The sequence below is a fragment of the Eutrigla gurnardus genome, assembly GCF_963514095.1.
Source record: "Eutrigla gurnardus genome assembly, chromosome: 16".
In the NCBI taxonomy this organism is placed as follows: Eukaryota; Metazoa; Chordata; class Actinopteri; order Perciformes; family Triglidae; genus Eutrigla; species Eutrigla gurnardus.
In genome coordinates this window covers 16,725,879-16,744,959 of record NC_139927.1, presented here as the reverse complement: position 1 = coordinate 16,744,959, position 19,081 = coordinate 16,725,879, and the positions used below count along the sequence as shown (strand labels likewise).

General features: G+C 42.2%; 1 protein-coding gene across 1 annotated transcript in view; it reads right to left on the bottom strand.

Moving 5' to 3' along the window:
- LOC311026928 (afadin-like) overlaps positions 1-19,081 on the bottom strand; it is a 93,571-nt gene that overhangs the window by 59,352 nt on the left and 15,138 nt on the right. The window contains 4 exon segments of the mRNA XM_084030649.1: positions 1,719-1,879; positions 2,113-2,270; positions 2,922-3,034; positions 3,165-3,360. Of these exon segments, the coding sequence (XP_083886775.1) occupies positions 1,719-1,879; positions 2,113-2,270; positions 2,922-3,034; positions 3,165-3,360 (628 nt within the window).

The following is a 19,081-nucleotide window of genomic DNA, read 5'->3' as shown; positions in this document are numbered from 1 at the left end:
GCACTACCCAGCATGCTGTTCAGTGGTCTGCTTACAAAAGCTTGTACAACTGCATCAATCTCATCCACGCTTCTCTGCATTTTTCTGTTGCTACTTTCAATAATGTATCCGTGGAGAAAGTTTAAAAGATGACATCCCAACTCTTCATGTCATCTAATAAACTTTGATTGGTCAACAGTTTCTCAGGCTCCTGGACATAAACATCCAAGTGAGCACAACACCAAATCTGTTTGAACAAATCAGAGCTGTGGGCAGCGATTCAAAAGATCTGGAAGCATGCCAAGAGTTACATTTTAGCCTCATCCAACAAAATAGTTTTACTCCTATTTGTTACTATATTATATATATATATATATATATATTAGGGCTGTCAAAAGGTTGATTTTTTTAATCGCGATTAATCGCATTTTGTCCATAGTTAACTCGCGATTAATCGCAAATTAATCGCATTTTTTGGCACATTTTTTTTTCTTCTTCTAAATGTACCTTAATGTATTTTTTTCATATTCTTAATACTTTTAACAACATAAGGGCAAATATACTCGATTTATGAAAATGTTTATTTAACACTTCAAATATCCCCTTACCAAAACATGGGATCAAAACAGGGTTATAAGAATATATCACAAACAATTAAAGTGAACATGTCACAGGAGATAGTGTAACAGGAGATAAGTACAGTTAGGATATAAGTGCATTGGCTTGCAAGTGATATCTCAGACTGGACGTATTTCTATGGTAGCTCATTTCATACCCACAGTACGCGCAGATGACTTTGGTCTTATCGACTGAACCATCTGGCAATCTTTTGAAGGTGAATTTGCCGTTCACAAATCGATTTTAAACGCGTGTGGACGCGCCGCTTCCCAGTATTGCACGCTTGCTGGGCTGCCACTAGAGGATGATTGACAGGCGCTCTCCTTTAAACAACAACTTTTTGCGAGCGTTCGCGAGCGTTCGCGAGCATTCCCGAGGCGGCGAGTCGAGCCCGGCGCCTCTGATTAGCATAAAGTAGATTCGACTTCAACTTTAGGCAAATGAGGAGCGGCCAACTCGCGCGCCGTCTCTCGACATTCGCCGCGACGCTACCAGAATGCATTGCACGGCTTTTCACATAGACAATGAATGGGACGCGGGGAAACACCGCTGCCTGTTGACAGGCACCTTCCCTCTGGATCAAGACTACAGGTGCCACCGACGGCCATAAATCATACAATCGATTTTTTTTTTTTTAAATACCGAGCGTTAATCGCGCGTTAAAAAAATTAACGTCGTTAAGAGGATGTTGCGTTAACGCGTTATTAACGCGTTAACTTTGACAGCCCTAATATATATATATTATACTGAAAAGTGCTACAAGAGATGGTTGTCCTTATAACAAGTTCACCAACTTCAGCAGAGAAGCTCTGGAGTTCTTACAAAGAAATCATCAGGCTTTTCACTGCTTCCTCGACTTCGGCCCACTTGCCGAGGTGCTGCATCTGGGCACACAGCCAGCTGTAGGAAAGGTCTTGGTGGTTTAAAACGTCCTCTATTTCATAATAATGAATACCATTAAGCTCCAGGGAATGTTCCTTCACACCGTTATCTGGATCTGTGCCTCGGCACTGTTCTATCTCAACAGCTTATGGAAGGAAATGGTCTGAGTGCACTGGTGTATGATGTGTCAAATATTCTTTCAAAGGGGTCGTTAGAAGCTCCACAAACAGTTCAAATACCTGAGTCGGGCCTCCCATCACTGCTCATGAACTCCTGCATGCGTTTCTCCAGTTTCTGCTGGCGTCTCCTCTTCATCACCACCTCTGGGTTGGAGATTGTCCTGGTGAAGCTGGTCTCTGGCATGTCCTTGTAAACCTCTGCTGCCAGACGACTGTTTTCCCTAAGCCGCAAGATGAGAGAGATGAATGATGGGCGAGAGGATAGAATAAGTGAGAGAAAAAAATCAAGACGATAGACGGAGGAACAGTAAGGGGCAAAGTTTAAATCACAAATTCGTTCCCCTTTTGGAGCCTTCTGTGCTTTTCTTGGCATCATAAAAAAAACAAGATCCTCTCAAAGGACTGAGAGGATGTAAGAGCAGGACGGTAAGATGGATGAGAATGTGTTTCTTACCCATCCTCCCGGCTAAGCGCCTGCTCGTCTCCGTCGGGGATGCGTGCAAACTCCTTCTCCCTCTTCTTTTCCTTCTTCTTCTCCTTCTTGGATAGAGTCCTCTTGAAGTTTTGGATCACGCCGTCCTTCTCCTTCTCCGGACCATTACTCTGACTCTTCTGGTAGAGAGGGGAAGAAGAGTTAATGAGGTGCTCGTAAGAGTCTACGAGGAGAAGCTTACTTCATTTTGTAATGATGTTCTATCATCTTACAAAGTTGCATCTGATATAGTCAAGTGTGATGAAGGGTTTTAATTTAGTTTTAAACTTTATTCATTTCCGTCTACTTCAGACAGTCATGAATCATGATAATAGAAGACATTTCAAAAACCTAAAGTAAACTTTGATGAAGATATCAAAGATTACCAAAAGAAGACTTTTTGACACACACATGATCAAAATAATGACAAAATATGATCAAATAAGGGAATTTGTATTCTAGAAATACATAGCTTATATAGCTTTTATAATAGATTTCTCACTCTATAACTGAATTGCAAAATGGTCTCATCTGAAACGTAAGGGTGCTTTTTTGATCGACTGCATTGCAGGAAATATCTCAACATGATGTCACAATGTCTGCATTTGATCAGTGACACAAAAATGTCTCTGTGTACCGATATGTATCCAGATATGCCAGATAAGGTACGTTGGCATCAGTTTTAGTTTTGTTCTTAGGAGATTTAGTTTCCTGATGATTGAATGATGGATGCATGAGTCAACTCACTAGTAACAGTCAAACAGGTTAACAAACAACAGAGAGCAGCCGACCTTGAGAAGGATGTCATTCTCGTTCTTCAGGACAAAGCGTCCTTCTCTGTCGTCTTTGTTCCAGTTCAGTTGTACAACAAGAGGCTTCTCGTCCAGGTCCAGCTGACGCTCTTCTAACACATACACACACACACACATACAAGGACATCTGAAAGTCAGCTACATCAAAGTATTATTATTCCTAACATTGAAATATTTAATTGTTTAGCTCGGTCCTCCTTTTCCCCAGTTTATGAGACTCACCGCCACTGACGTGGACCTCATACAGGGAGTACTTTGGCGAGGAGAGCATCCTCATATCGGGTCTGAACTTCTCAGCTAGCGTCTCGATGACGTCCTGTGTTGTCGCTGTGCTGGACACTCTGATGCACTTGGTGGCAAAGTTACCGGCAACTCGGTCCTGGAAGTAGAAGCGCATCACGCCGTGGAACTCCAAGTCCTGTTCAAGAGACACAGCGAGAATGCAAGTCAATAACTGCAGTACCAGAGTCTACAGTCAGCAGGTTAATGTTTACATGCATACTGTGAATATGCTGAGCAATTAAAGAAGGCATTGTGCATTTCAAACTGACCGATTCAAATCCTCCTTGTTCTTAAACTTTGATGAAAGCAGTCATTATCAACGCAGGACTGTGCTGTAAGGTGACTGTTCAGCAGCCTTGACTGTCACGAGAGGACAGAAGCACCACTGGCTGAGAGCCAGAAAGTGCAGTGTGTCAGCAGGTTGTGTGACGACAAGAAAAGAGGCTTGTTTCATCATTGTACCTCATCTGGCTGTCAAACCACATGTTTTTTTGCACTGCTATTGACTTCAATAACACTAATTCAAAGAACTCTGCCATAAAATAATAAGAACATTTAAGTGGTACCCTTCCAATTGATTACCTTCATTTATTTGGTTTTAAATTAAACTTAGTTTCAAGGAAATTCCCTATAATTAGTACCAAATGACATAACTTCTTTCCTGGAAACGTCCCAACTTCCTAGCTCATAAATAAAGCTTTACCATGGATTATGTTTTAGACTTTTCCTATCCATTTTATCTCACTGTAGAAGTCTAAGGAAACAGGTTTCTCTTACACAAACACACATTGCAGGCTCAAACACAGCCAGTGCCAATGCTGGATGTGAGAGCAGCAAGCTGAAATAGGCACCCGGGGCTATCGACATTGTATACGTGTATAGGTGCAAATATATTGCCTACATGTTGACATTTTCTGCACAGAGTCCACTGTAGAACAAGAATGTCTAAAGAATATACACACCCAGCCCTCATATAATCGTATGTAACACAGTGCTGACAAAGCATATGTGCGTGTGCATTTGTTCAGGATTAGCCATTAAAAACTGGCCTCATACATTTCTCACTTTCACCCTAATGGTCTAAATAAGTTGCTGCGCCACATTGTTTGATCTAAGATTGGAGTTTTTAACTTTATGTATTTGAAAACAGAACTGATCAGCTTGAATGGCTGGTGGGAGTTGGCCCACCAGTTGAATAGGCCAGCCTTAGATCTTCAAGGGAGCTTGTAGACATTAAAAGGCGAGTATGTGCTCAAAACTAATAAAGGATATCATCTTGGTCTCAGCAAAAACAACCACACTAAAGCAGGACAGAAACGATGCTGGAGCACTCCAGTAAAATCAAACTGGATGCTTAACTGTCGCAATAATATGGAAGCAACCATGTACTAAATAACTGAAACCCTGGAACAATATGAGGCAACATAGCATAATATATAACTCATCTTACATATCTCTAAAATAACCTCAACAAAACTGAACAGTGCAAGCTTTAAAATAGCATGCATAGCAGGGTTATTGTGCTAGCTGTATGATACAATATGCAATGAAACACTTAAAATCCCTCAGGATTGAGTTCCTTTCATTCTTTTGAATAATTTCCAAGTAGAACTCTGACCGTCACTGGTTTTCCAAAGAAAGTATGCACTTTTCCCTTTAAGTTCTCTAAGGGATAAAAACCTATTCATGATGTTAGAAGACATCGCTGTGCCTTCAGAAGTGGCTGCAGGAAAACCCCGACTGTGGTGCTTCTACAACGTAGGTATCCTTCCTGTCATCGTGCCAACAAAGCAATTTTGAATTTGAATTTTAAAGAGAGTCCTTGACAGCATTTCAGCAGAGTAGACAACTAGACAAACAACTTCTAAAGTGACGGGTTGAATGTGTGTGTGCGTGCGTGCGTGCGTGCGTGCGTGCGTGCGTGCGTGCGTGCGTGCGTGCGTGCGTGCGTGCGTGCGTGCGTGCGTGCGTGCGTGCGTGCGTGTGTGTGTGAGTGAGAGAAGGCCATTCGAGGCAAAGGATGTGAGGTCTGACTGATTCATAAATGTGGACAGAAAGAGGAAGGAGAAAAAAAGAGAGGGATAAGAGTCCTGATTCAAATATTTTCCTTCTTTTCTCTTAAAACAAAAGACAAAAACTTTGTTCTCTCTCACCATCTCTTTCTCACCCAGTACCTCCCCCCTTTCTCTCCCACTTCCCACGTTTGGTAGAAGCACAGTCAGACAGAGTGGAAACACTGAACATAGTTTCGATAGGCAAGGGTGGAGCTGGGAATGTGTGCGAGTTGTGATTTACTGCTGGAATGTGGGTCATTGAGGGTTGCCGTTGTCAAGCTTGTGTAACCGGTGGTAACTGTTGCTGTGGAGACACTAGTCCACTCGGGTTCAAACAAAGCCCAGCTAAGGGCCAGCAGTGGATAATTAACACAATGCCCAGTACGACAATGTTTTGGCCACTGGGAATGGACAAGTACAACCACATGTAGTTCAAGTCCAGTGCAGCAGTGCTACTCCCCCATTCTTCCAGGAGGTGGTACATTCCGACCCATGCCTCCAGGGTATTGTCTAGAACCACTCCCCCACGTGCATGGCAATGGTTCAGTCTTAGACGCACATATTTGCAGACCATTGCAGGCCAGCTCCTAAAACTCCACACATCAGCACACTGGTCCGGTCCTACACTCCTATACCTCCAGAACATGGTCTAGTCCAGGGCTAACCCACCATGTATCAATGCCATAGTTTAATCTTGCATTCCCATACCTCCAGACGTCAACGCAATTGTTATTTCCACAATTGCAACAAACTTACTGGAGCTCAACAGCCAAATTCCCCCAAACCTCATGGAACACTCCTACAACCCCCCATCTATTTCTAGGCCAAAGACATGCAGGCCATATAATCAGACCTACAAACCCATACATTAAAGTCATTGTTAAGTTCTGAATTTTGTATTATTTATTTTTAAGTTACATGAGCCGTGACATGAAATGGTCAATAATAATACAATTCCAGTCTACTACTAACCAGGGATGAATGTCTCTCTAAAATGTAGCTTTCTCAAAGTAGAGTAGCCTTCCTTAAGAATGACAATAGACTTCAGTGTTTCCCATCCATAGACCAATGTGTATATGTGGATTTATTTGGGGTGGCCTGCCAGAGTATCAACATTGACCGCCACATATTGATTTAATTTTTTTCTAACTATTTAAAATGGGTTAAATTGTATTTGATTGTAGCACATCGGCCCCTCCCCCACTTTAGCTCCGTCTCGCTCTCTCTCGGACCTGTGAATAGCCTCTCCTCTCCGTGCAGACTCAATGCTCATGCGCAGGAAGGATTGTTTTCCCCGCAAAGAAGACGGCTGGCTGAATTCCCAAATAAAATGAAACTTTGCTACAAGTATGCTGTGGAGCAGTCACTGAAAGTGTAGCAATGGAGCACTCACTGTATATATTTTTTTCAGTTATTTGACACAAAGTGTTGGCAATGGAGCACTGTATATTTTTCAGTTATTTGAAAAAAGTGTAGCAATCTAGCACTCACTGTATGTTTTTCACTTATGACACAAAGTGAAGCAATGGAGCTGTATATATTAAGTTATTTGTCACAAAGTACTTGCCGATTAAAATATACAGCGGAGCAACTTATATACAGTGGTATTGTCTAATAATTGATTTAAGAAAGTGTGTGCCCCTCCCCCCCCAAAAAAAACTCATTATTTCTGTGGCCTTTTGCTAACATTTCTCATGCACACTATTTATTCAAGTTTGCCGTGTTTATTTAAAACTAATTTAAGTGAGTCAGCCAAATGTTCAAAATTGCAAACTTTAAAAATATGATGGGGCAAAAGAAACAAGAACAAACAGTTCAGTGTATCCTATCTGCAGCTTTCAGTCTTATAATCCCCAACAGCTTTTTTTTTATTTATTATTTTGCATCAGCACACAGGCTGACAGTAAACGCTAATGCAGCAATATGTAACAAACACAACAGCAGCAGACAAGACCTGCATCAAGCCACCTGTCAAATGCACACTCAGGCACAGCGGGAGGGAAGTATTTGAAGTCGGACTACTTAGAAGTGGGAATATGTTTATGCAGAGGGTTAACGTATGTTGCATGTAAACACCCTTACGTCTAAGGCTCATTAACTAATGTGTAATTATGGCATGCAGTAGACCTATACGGTAGTGTGTGTGTAGGAGTAAAAATATGGGAGTGATACCTGTGACTAAACTTGTGAGACAGGACTATTTATCTCACACACACACACACACACACACACACACACACACACACACACACACACACACACACACACACACACACACACACACACACACACACACACACACACACACACACACACACACACACACACACACACACACTGAAGGTAAATCGATGTCAAAACACTTAGAAAGATGCGCAGCAGTGTGTGTGTGAACGCATGGTTATTTGTTATGCGTGCGTGCGTGCGTGCGTGCGTTGTCGTGCGCAGGTTGTATGTCACGCGTAACAAGAAGCTGCGTACATATGAAGCAGCGTGCGCACGTCTGTCTGTCACTGTTTGACAAATGTTGTTACGCGTTCACACGCACGTGCGGTCGCAGATTCTGATGCTGCGCGGCCGGAATTGATCTGCTGTGCGCAACTACTCCGCGTAACTTGAACGCGTAATGTAGTTGGCCTGTTCATTTCAGTCAACCAGGGGAGGCAACTACATTACGCGTTCAAGTTACGCGGAGTAGGTGCGCACAGCAGATCAATTCCGGCCGCGCAGCATCAGAATCTGCGACCGCACGTGCGTGTGAACGCGTAACAACATTTGTCAAACAGTGAGAGACAGACGTGCGCACGCTGCTTCATATGTACGCAGCTTCTTGTTACGCGTGACAGAGTCTGCGCACGTCGTTTCCGCGTACATGTGAGCGCCTGACAAAAATGTTCAATTATCTTCATGCGAGCGTTAATGCGTGCGTTCGCTAAAAAACGCATGAATGTTACGCGTAGTTACTCCGCGTAATGTGATCACAGGCGTGCAGCAGCCATCACGCGTGAACGTGCGCGTGAACGCGTGACCATTATAAGTCAATGAGGAAACTACATTACACGTCAGGCGCTGTGTGCTGCACAGGCGTCAAAGCACGCGGGTGTGACGCGTTCAGTTGATAGTTGCGCAAGTAATATGAAACGATTCTGACGCCACACACACACACACACACACACACACACACACACACACACACACACACACACACACACACACACACACACACACACACACACACACACACACACACACACACACACACACACACACACACACACACACACACACACACACACACACACACACACACACACACAATGGGCGTAAATGGTAAATAATAAGTAATTGCATTATAGATGTCAAAAATGTACATATAAATTGTACATAAAAAAACACAAGCAGCTCATCTGTAAAAGTGCACGTGAATGTGTGTCTCAGTGTAGAGAAAGCACGCTGCGTGAGAGATAACCCTGGCTTCAAAAATCTACCCATCATGCTCTCTGACTAACACCTCAGGGTCAAAGGTCTCCCAAAGGAGAGGTCGAAGGCCACATCTGTGTTCGTATGAGAAAGTGAGTCGACTTTACTCTCTGGCTGTAAAAAACAGATCCCACCTGGTGCATGTCTCTCATGTGTGTGTGTGTGTGTGTGTGTGTGTGTGTGTGTGTGTGTGTGTGTGTGTGTGTGTGTGTGTGTGTGTGTGTGTGTGTTTTACAGGAAGGTGTAAGCACCAACACAGAAGGTTACAGTTACAAAGTTGGCAGATAAAACCTGCTACGAAACAAACAAAAATGTAAGGAGGACTTCTACAGAGGAATGGATTGAGGAATTCCCATCTACAGAAAGAAATGACAATCTGCTAAACCATATGTAGCACTACAACAATAACGTTGCCTTGAATATGCAAGCAAGCAGCCGAAATTCATGAGTCAGAAACTGAAATCACAAATGTGAAACCTCTCTAGAGGGAATCGCAATCAAAAGTCCAGGATCAGGAAAGGTGGAGCAAGAAATTCACCACCATTCACACCCCCACTTTACAAAAAAGGCCTCCTACAAGTAGTAATCACAGTCATCCTCCTGATGATGGACAGTTGCTCGATGGTTGCAATAGCCAAGTGATGAAATCAATAAAACGCTGGATCGCCTTTGATGAAAAAAAAATATGCCAGCTGTTAGTGTAAGCTCCTTAGCAAATGCCTCGGGATGTGCAGCCAGTCAGTCCAAGACTGCTTGTTTTATTGATTGACATGATTACTTATTCATGAGAAGACAACTATTTAAATTGGAATGTGTGTATAAGTATCATATTACCACGCTTGATGACAGTTTTATAGAAGCAAAACTTCAGACTATTTCTACTACAACTTAATTGAAGGTTTTATTCATACGCCTTAAACTGTGCATTACTTCACTTGAATACAGATGCTGCAATTCATTAGCAGAAGTCACTATTTGGTAATGTTGAGTCCAGAGAGCTAAATGCACAAAAGCAGAATTTAGATATCCAGGATAAATGACTAAGCTGGTTGGGTTCAACATATCTGAGTGAGAGCAGCCAGGTGCAACTAATCCTGGAGAGTGTGCAGCCTCCTCAACTAGACCCCGAGATTGATCACCGATTCATTGATGCAATCCCAAATTCACCATTACAACGACGATGCGTGCAGCGTTTTTTTTCCACAAACTGAGCACAAGCTTTTGATGGAAGCGTATGAGGGCAAGATCCTTCCATAAAAAGAAGTACTGTGGCTTTTAGGGGTGTGAATCTTTGGCTTCACAGCGATTCGATTAACGATACACTAGTTGGCGATTCGATTCAAGGACGATTTTTTTTTTTTAAACGATTCGATTCGATTCTGTAAACCACGATTCCATTCAGTAACTTGTAACCAAAATTCTATATCCATTAAATAAACATGCAATAATGCAAGTGAGACTATCTGTATTCTTCTGAAAGGTGAAAAATAACAACAGTCCTGCATAATATTTTATGCTGAATACAAAAATGTAATTAAACATTGCTGAAGAGGAACATACAAGGTGAACTCGCACTTTACAACAGCGCCAGTCGTTTATTTACAGCGAGGGGGGCGAACAGTCTGGACCCGACGGTCTTAAACTAATGTGCGGTGGAAACCTTTACTGAACAATATGATCAGTAGGGGTGGGTAAAAATATCGATTCAGCAATGCATTGCGATTCTTTTCCCCACAATTCAATATCGATTCAGCAATCTTCTGAATCGATTCAAGCCCCTGGCCAGTGGGGGCGCTGTGACCGACACCCTCGTGTGATTCGCGCTGTATGGACGGGGGCCGCATAAGACCAAACCATTACAATATGGCGACCGGAGTGAGTACACACCGGCCGTGGAAGCGCCGCGAATAGGCGCGTAGCGGAGCCCGCTTCCTTTCGGCGCCCCTGTTAAGCTATGGTGTCGTTCACACCAGACACGGAGCGCCGCGAATAGGCGCGGCCGTCCCGCGCCGTGAAGCGATCGTTCCGGCGTCTGCTCTATTTTTTGCGCGTCCCGCGAGCGAACGCGTCAGTTCTGGCAGTAAATCACACAGTAGCTGTGTCCCAATTATGGGTCTGCAGCCACAGCTAAAGAAACACGAGACAATCTGGCCAATTTTCAAAATAAAAGCAATTTTCAAAATAAAATACCGCGATTGACAAATGCGATCATAGTTGTGTATCTCAACTCGCACTGGGAAACAGGAAGAGAAAATACATTTAATAAATGAGTGAAGAGTAGATAAACAAATATGTGCATTTCAACGGTATATCTGCACTACTACTGTCTACTACCATAGCTTCCGCGGCGGTTACATGCACTGTAGTTCAGTGTTTAAGTAGTGTCCTGTTTTATCATGCTATGAGTTATACCACGGCTGTTCATAAGGCATGAAACTAAATAAATTATTTGAAAAAATGATCTGGTACTCTTACTTGTGTATTTCTACTTGAAACTGAATCGATATCAAAGCATTTCAATCAATATCGAATCGAATCGATATTGAATCGAATCGTGACCCAACGAATCGAAATCGAATCGAATCGTGAGATTCTAAACAATACCCAGCCCTAATGATCAGCATCATGAACACAATTATAACTGTGACAATGACGATCTGTAGAATTTCATAAAAATGTATGAATATAGGCTGATTGAATGTAAAATAATGGTCACAGTGTTTAAATAATGACAGCAGGCTACTCCACTGGATGGTAATATGTAACAAGCAGTGGAATAACTGTAATGAACACGTTGGTTTCCCAACCAAGTGACTGAGATACGGGATAAGATTGATATATCCTGGCTGTTAGCCTGGTCTGGAGCAGGCTAGCTCCACAGGATAAATCTCCATAGAACTTAACCATTACATATGCAACATGCTTTCGTGCAACCGGGTCACAGATAACTTCTTAACTTTCTTCGTCTTCATCCCTTATCTAGGTTTTGTGCAATAGCCCTCAGGTATCTATGTCAAAAACAGTGAGGAAAAAGGCTAACCCTAGGAAGCTGCTTGCTTGCAAAAAGGGACAATATTTATTCAAGCTTCAGATGTACACACAAGAGAAAAACAATTCTGCCTGAGGAGAAAAAAATGAGCACAAAACACCCTATTATCAGCATGTTGTGTTACAGCCTTTCTCACGTTCTTTTTTTTTTTACTCTGTGTACACTTTGGTTGAGGCATCGGCATCTGAAGCTTTGAAAAATGGTTTCACTTTAGCGAGTGAGGAGTTTCCAATTGTGTTGTTTTGGAAGTTGGTATTTATGACTGTTCCAAGGCGATTACAAAATGCAGAGGCATAATTAACTACAGAAAACCCTCAGAGCAAAGAGACAAAGTTGTTGTCCCCGCAGCACCACATTCACTGACCGCCACATTTTCAACTTTTGCCTGAAATCTCTGTTTTTGAACTGAACAACCACAAACAACTCCATTCTTCTGATTTACAAACTTCATTTAACATTGATATAATAATGTTTACGATAAACCTTGCTTGTAAAGAGCCCACTTGACTAGCATTTCATCACGTACAGTTAACACTTCGCATTTATCAGTCGGCATTTACATACTCCCACAAGTCGTTTTAAGTGAAAGCAGCCAGACGCTGCAGCTGCGCCGCGAGAGAGAAAGTGAGTGAGTGCTGCGTAGGGGGGTTATCAGGTGTTCAGGAAAATAACCAGACCTCCACTTCCGAGCATGTAAACCACTTTTAGCCTCCAGTGCGTCGCTTCTGTGTGGAGACTGTGCATAGCTGCATGTCTGAGTGGATTCTGGTACAAAAGTAAGATATCACTCTGTATTTAGGATGAGGTGAGCACAACTGGGCTGACGATAATTCAAGCAGCTTTGAATACTGTGATGAATCGATCTTTACACACTGGCAGTCTTGTGGATACAAACAATAATATCTAAATCTGAAACACACACACACACACATCAATTTTACAAAATGTCTCAATCTAGTGTTGTTACTCAAAATAAAATGTGCGATGCAGAATAACAAATGCCTTAATATATCTTAATGTGGCTTTAAATACACGTGCCATATGTGCAGCACCTGAAAAGTCTGTGTGCATAATGAAATCATATTGGATTCCTTAATGTGGGAGATAAACAGTATTTCTGCTCCTGTAGAGAAGAAAAATACAGTTTATTAATATGCTCCTGAAATACAACTTATATAAAGCCTCGTTTTGACAAACATCATGTCAATACTCCCATTTTTGTCCAATAAATGTCACCCCCCCAAAAAACAGTTGATGGTTAAGAGCTTGACAGGAAGTGAAGGAATAGTTGTAACCATGTTACAAAGATCTCCGTCTGGCATAAAAACATGGATGTTCACCATTAGGCCTCTAGGACACCATTGACATGTCATCAGTTGTTCATGCCGTTAGTTTCCACCTGAGCAACTTTTTAAACCACTTTTTTACATGAAAGATAGGCGTGTCCTTGATTTCAGATAACAAGAGCTGTACATAGAAACACTAGTGGTTCTTCATAACACGTCACACATCACCGTCCTGTTTGTTATATCTCCTTCAATAGATGGTGACATGACATTCATTTAAATAAATGATTGCCATTTTAAGTGTAAACCACCCGTTTGTTTTTCTTTACCAACAATGTGATTTCACCGATAGTGGGTTCCTGTGTTTGATTGAAGACAAACACTGGCAATCCAAAAGAAGGTTAAACCCTAGTTTCCATGGAGACACTGGATACTTGAATTTTGATTTTTTTTTGGCATTGAAAATATGAATTTAGGGAGGAGAAGGGCTTTCTGGATGATTGCTATTTGAAAATGAGAATAGATTCCAGCTGCTGTGCGTCATCTCGGACACACACGCACACACACACACACACACACATGGGGACACACACACACACACACAAAATGAACTGAGTTCCTGAGTCAATATTGTTGCGGCCCCACCTGCAGTAACATGGGGGGATTCCTCCCAAAGCCTTTGTCTGAGGTCAGTTGGACCGAGGTTTTAAAATCCGATGTGGGGAGGGGAAACTCATCCCACATCAGATCCCAGCAGAGCCATTTCAAAGACATCAGACACACCGACAGACGGAGGAAAAGAGAGGAGGAGGAGGAGGAGGAGGAGAAGAAACAAAGAATCCCATTGCATGAGGCAGGAGAATTACTTTACCTCTTGCTTTAAATAGCCAAACGATGCCAGGCTTACAGCAAATTATCCACAGTATTAAATATCTTGGTGGTAGGATCGCACATGTATCATCAGAAATTCAAGTCCTCCTCCTCTCTTACTTTGTTTCAGATATATAAAAATAGGTTGAAAAAAACATTACACATTTAACATCCATGTTATCCACTTAAGTTCTATTCAAATATTGTATTTACAATAAAGCAAATTTATTAACAACAGGATATAAATGATTATGACACACTAGTTTGTTCAGGTGATTTGTTGAGGCAACGCAGGCTGTGCACAAAGGAATCTTTATATGATGAAGTTATGAGGAATCAAGGCATGTTATGCTAAAGCTGATCTTCAGAAGACCTTGAGTTTTAATAAGACTGTTTTGTAATGCTCTACACCTGAACAACATAATGGGCTACAACATGTAAGATGTACTATATTTCCAATAATGCGCTTTCATGTCATGAATGATTAAATGGATCCATATCAGAGCACAGACCACCGCCATTTGACCAGTTATTGTCAGGGGAACCGATGGAGGAAACCTTGAGCTCTTGTTGATTTATTGCTGACCTTTCTATCTATGGGGTTAACTGGTACAGTTAGGTTGAAAACTACAATCATACTATTGCCGCTCCCAGTCAGCACAGACTTTGGGACCAAAGAAAGAAGTCGGATTTTGAAATATTCCAGCAGAGCAGTCCTATCTTATAATGACATCTTAAAGTTACTACTCATTATAGTGACGGTGCCAGTCAGGAATGATTGAATTTCCTGCAGAACAACAACAACCTGAACCACCAGGAAAAACAAAGGGAGGCAGCGGAGGCCTGTTGTCCTGAATGAATGAAATGACTAAATGCTTGCATTTCCTCTGTGGCTGCAAAGAAAAGCCTCTTTGTTTCAGGTGAGTTTCTGCTTTGGTATCGGGCTGTCCAGCCTCTAACCCCCCCTCCATCCAGCTCACCTCGTCCTGACAGAGCAAGGCATTGTGGGAAGGCATGGCATAAATCGTCTGGACCCAGTGGTGACGCCTGGCCACAAATCAGACCTGCACACTGCTTCAACGCCTCCATTAGCAACCCACAGGGATCAAGGCTGGCAGGTAACTGCACAGAAGGCAATCGCTGTGTGCGAGTGGGTGTGTCTGTCCGTGTGTGTGCATGTGTGTGTTTGTGTGCGTGTGTGTGTGTGTGTGTGTGTGTGTGTGTGTGTGTGTGTGCGTGTGTGTGTGTGGTGACTGCCCACCACAAGGCTGTTAAATGCTGATGTTGTGTCCTACATTTCTTGCCTATTCATTTGTACACACACATACAGAGTAAAGCCGACAGGGTACATGAGACATGATGCATGGCCGACACTGTTGCCAGCTTCACCAACAGTGACATTCAAGATATTTAGACATACCTAAAACTATGTCTCCATAACACACACCTTGTCTCCTGTTAATTTGAGCACTCCGACGTTGTATACATTTCAAGAATATTGAAATAATACCCACATTTTCATTGGAAAGTCTAAGTGGCCACATAGGTGACGTCTTAAAATCGACCCTTGTCCAACCAAAGAGAATTATGTGACCATGACGGAGAAAAAGAGCAAAGCATTATTGCTGTTTTGCATTTTTGCTTGATAACTGACTTTAACATCCAATCAATAATCTATATTTTTGTCAATTCATTTCAACTAGGGAGGCCCGATACCATATCAAGTACAAGTACTTACATTTGGGTACTTGCCGATCGGTTACCGATATGAGTACTTAATAATGCCATTAAAGTTCTTATAATTTATTTGGTCGAACGAGAAAGAGAGAGAGCATGACGGCGAGTATGAAGTCAGCAGCTCCAGTGCAGTTAAGGAAAGAGTGTGAGACACATTCCAGCTGTGAATGTAGCCGCTAGCCCCGACATTAGCAACATAGAGCGTCAGACGGCATTACAGCTGGGAATCACGTCATGGCTGACATTACTCCTGCTCCGCCGCCTACCTGATGTCGCTGTCGCAAGTATCGGTGGTGGCAGTATCCTTCATGATTACAAGTACACATTAGGGGTGTAACGGTACACAAAAATCTCGGTTCGGTACGTACCTCGGTTTTGAGGTCACGGTTCGGTTCATTTTCGGTACAGTAAGAAAACAAAATGCAAAATATAAATGTGCTAGTTGTTTATTACTTTTGTGCTTTTAACAGTAGGAACATGCACTGGAGCTAGAATGCTGCTCAAAAATATAAATACAAGTATTTAAAATATTTATTTAAAAAATAAAAATAACAGACTGTTTCTTTAAAAAAATGTCTCCATCTGATGTGCAAAATTGAACAGTTGCAACACTAAATAGTTTCAAGTTGTTGCTCAGATTAAATAACATGAATAAGGCTCAGACTGTTTTTTTAAAAACAAATCTTTTCTCCATCTGATGTGCAAAATTGAACAGGGCAGGGAGAGGCTGTTTAAATGCGGTGGGGAGCTGTGTTTGCACTAACGTTACGCTCGTCTTTCTCCTCGTTGTAGCGATGTTCACGTGGGGGTGGTGCCGTTTCAAATGCGTCAACAGGTTTGACGTGTTGCCAGAAACATACCCGACCTCACATGAACAATGTCGGCAAACCGCTTTGCAATGCCGAAGTGTTCCCAAACGGGAGACCTTAATGTCGCGGGAGGGTCCTCCAACTCTGGCTTGTTGCCAACGCTAGCGGCATTAGCCATGACGTCCGCTACTACTGCTGTTTATTGTGTCGCGGTGTGCGCAACTGCGCATGTGCGGCTGCAGCACGCTCCACAAATGCGGTCCTCTACTTAATATGTCCGTATGGAAACTCGTTCGGTACGCCTCCGTTCCGAACCGAGCACCCCGTACCGAAACGGTTCAATACAAATACATGTACCGTTACACCCCTAGTACACATGCAGAGTATCGGACCGATACCATATGCTGGTATCAGTGCATCTCTAATTTCAACTGGTCCTTTCAGATATAAACAGTATTCAAACTACTGATGGGGGGGAGCTTCCCACATATTTAACAACCTTTACAGTTCACCTGTGGAGGAATTTATTCATTTGTGTAGTTTCTAAACATTAACTGCACATGAAGGAGCTGATTGATGCCTTCAGGTTTGACATTGTTTTCATGAGAATGTGATGGAGTTTTGGAGCTGCAAAAAAGTGAAGCAAAAATGAACAGAAAATATACACTTGACATGACTGTACCCGAAATTGTACTTTAATTTTTTCATTTTATGTTTGAATGAATAAATGTAACGGCTACATTTTATTTAAGAGATGCACTGAAACAAATTCCTATCAACCATGCTGTAATGACGCACGCACACACACACGCACGCGACTCAACAGTTAATAAGTAGAGGCCCAGGCTGCTGACCATCACAGAGCAGCCATTGTTCTCCAATGAACATCACTGGTTCGCCTAAAAATGAAGACACAAAAACAACACAGCATGGTTCTGCTATTCCAAGTTGGACTGTGCAGAAACACAGAATGTGCTGGTGCCTTCAAAGTTCTTTGTTTCCCCCCAAAAATGTGAGCAATTTACAGGCCCAGTTAGTAGAATCTAGACTTCCAATGATACAACCGCAGACATACTGCAGGTAAAAGAAGTTGATGTAGTCACAGTGACGATGATTTACTATCATGCTCTATTGCAGAAGACTTGAAGCTAGCGATTGAGACCATAAAATCATGTGTGCAATGTTTACCGAGATAATACATCATGTACCGATGGAAATAGAGCCGACGTGTTTCTGATAAAAAAAGGCCATTTCAAATCCAGATTTATTCTACAGTCGTAAATGTAGAGATCACAGCACTTTCATTTCCTTTTAACATTAAATTGGTCAGATCTAAATATAGAGAATGCTGGTCATTATTTGTGTATGCAATCCAAACGTATCAGCATAGGTATTCATAGCAGTCATAAAGTCATATCGGTTTAATGCTGGTGGAAACGTTCAAAGCGAGAGTCAGAAACTAACTGGATAATGAGGGGAAGCATTCACTTCTGCTCCATTTACTGATATTTTCGCTCTCATTCTCAGTAACTATAAAAGGAAGGGGAGAGAAAGTGGGAAAAAAATAGACTTCAGAAAAGCCAGAAAGGTCACACATGCTTCTGGGCGTGTTTGTGTGTGTCTGTATGTGTGTGTGTGTGTGTGTATGTACAAGAAAGATCAATAACAGTCTGCAGTGGTTTACGGGGGGGCTGGTTAAACACAGCACCTTGTGATCAAGGCTATGGAGTTACACACAACACATGCGTGCACACGCACGAACGTGAGCACAACTGTGACCTTAACAGGCATTTTTCAAGGTCTTAACTAACGTGCAGAGAATAGAGAAGGAATAGGGAGGCAACGTGCACACATGCGTGAACACACCCCAGGACGAGGCGTTGAATTATGCAGGTCCGCCCACATCTCTCTCCCACTCTCTCTCAGCCTTGGAGTGACTTTGGTGCAAACAGGGGGGGTGGGGGGGTAGTGACAACCTATGAGACTGACCTACTGTATATACAAGTCCTCAACAGTAATTAACTGCAGTGTAATGTCGCCATTAAAGCCCTATTCACATAGGATCAGCATTATCCGAGGTCCTCTTAAGATTTTTAATAACCGCAGAGGTCGTCTGCGTGCTTAATCCTCTGTGAATCTGCCATGTGGGTAATAATCCACAGAGTAAAAATTCCACTACAAATTAGCTCAAATTCGAAAGGTCATCTGATATTAGTCCCGTACGACATCACAGCTCAGTAAATGGGTCCTTCTATTTTTTAAAGGATTTTTCTGTGGTTATTGGGAATATTAAGATAACACAAGTGGGATCAATTCAGCCATCACTGGAGTCTACAAAGCGTATAATATACTAATAATAGCCTCTTATTTATCTACAACTGGGCAGAAATACAGAATAGGTATTTGGATGAGATAAGATTTAAATGTGGATCGTAATGAAGACACAAGTTGATCGAAGACATTTCCATTAATCGGGATGAGCGCAAATGTGGTCAAGAGTTAATTGAGAAGGCTTTTTTTTAAATAAACATCAGACAGAGAGAGAGAGAGAGAGAGAGAGAGAGAGAGAGAG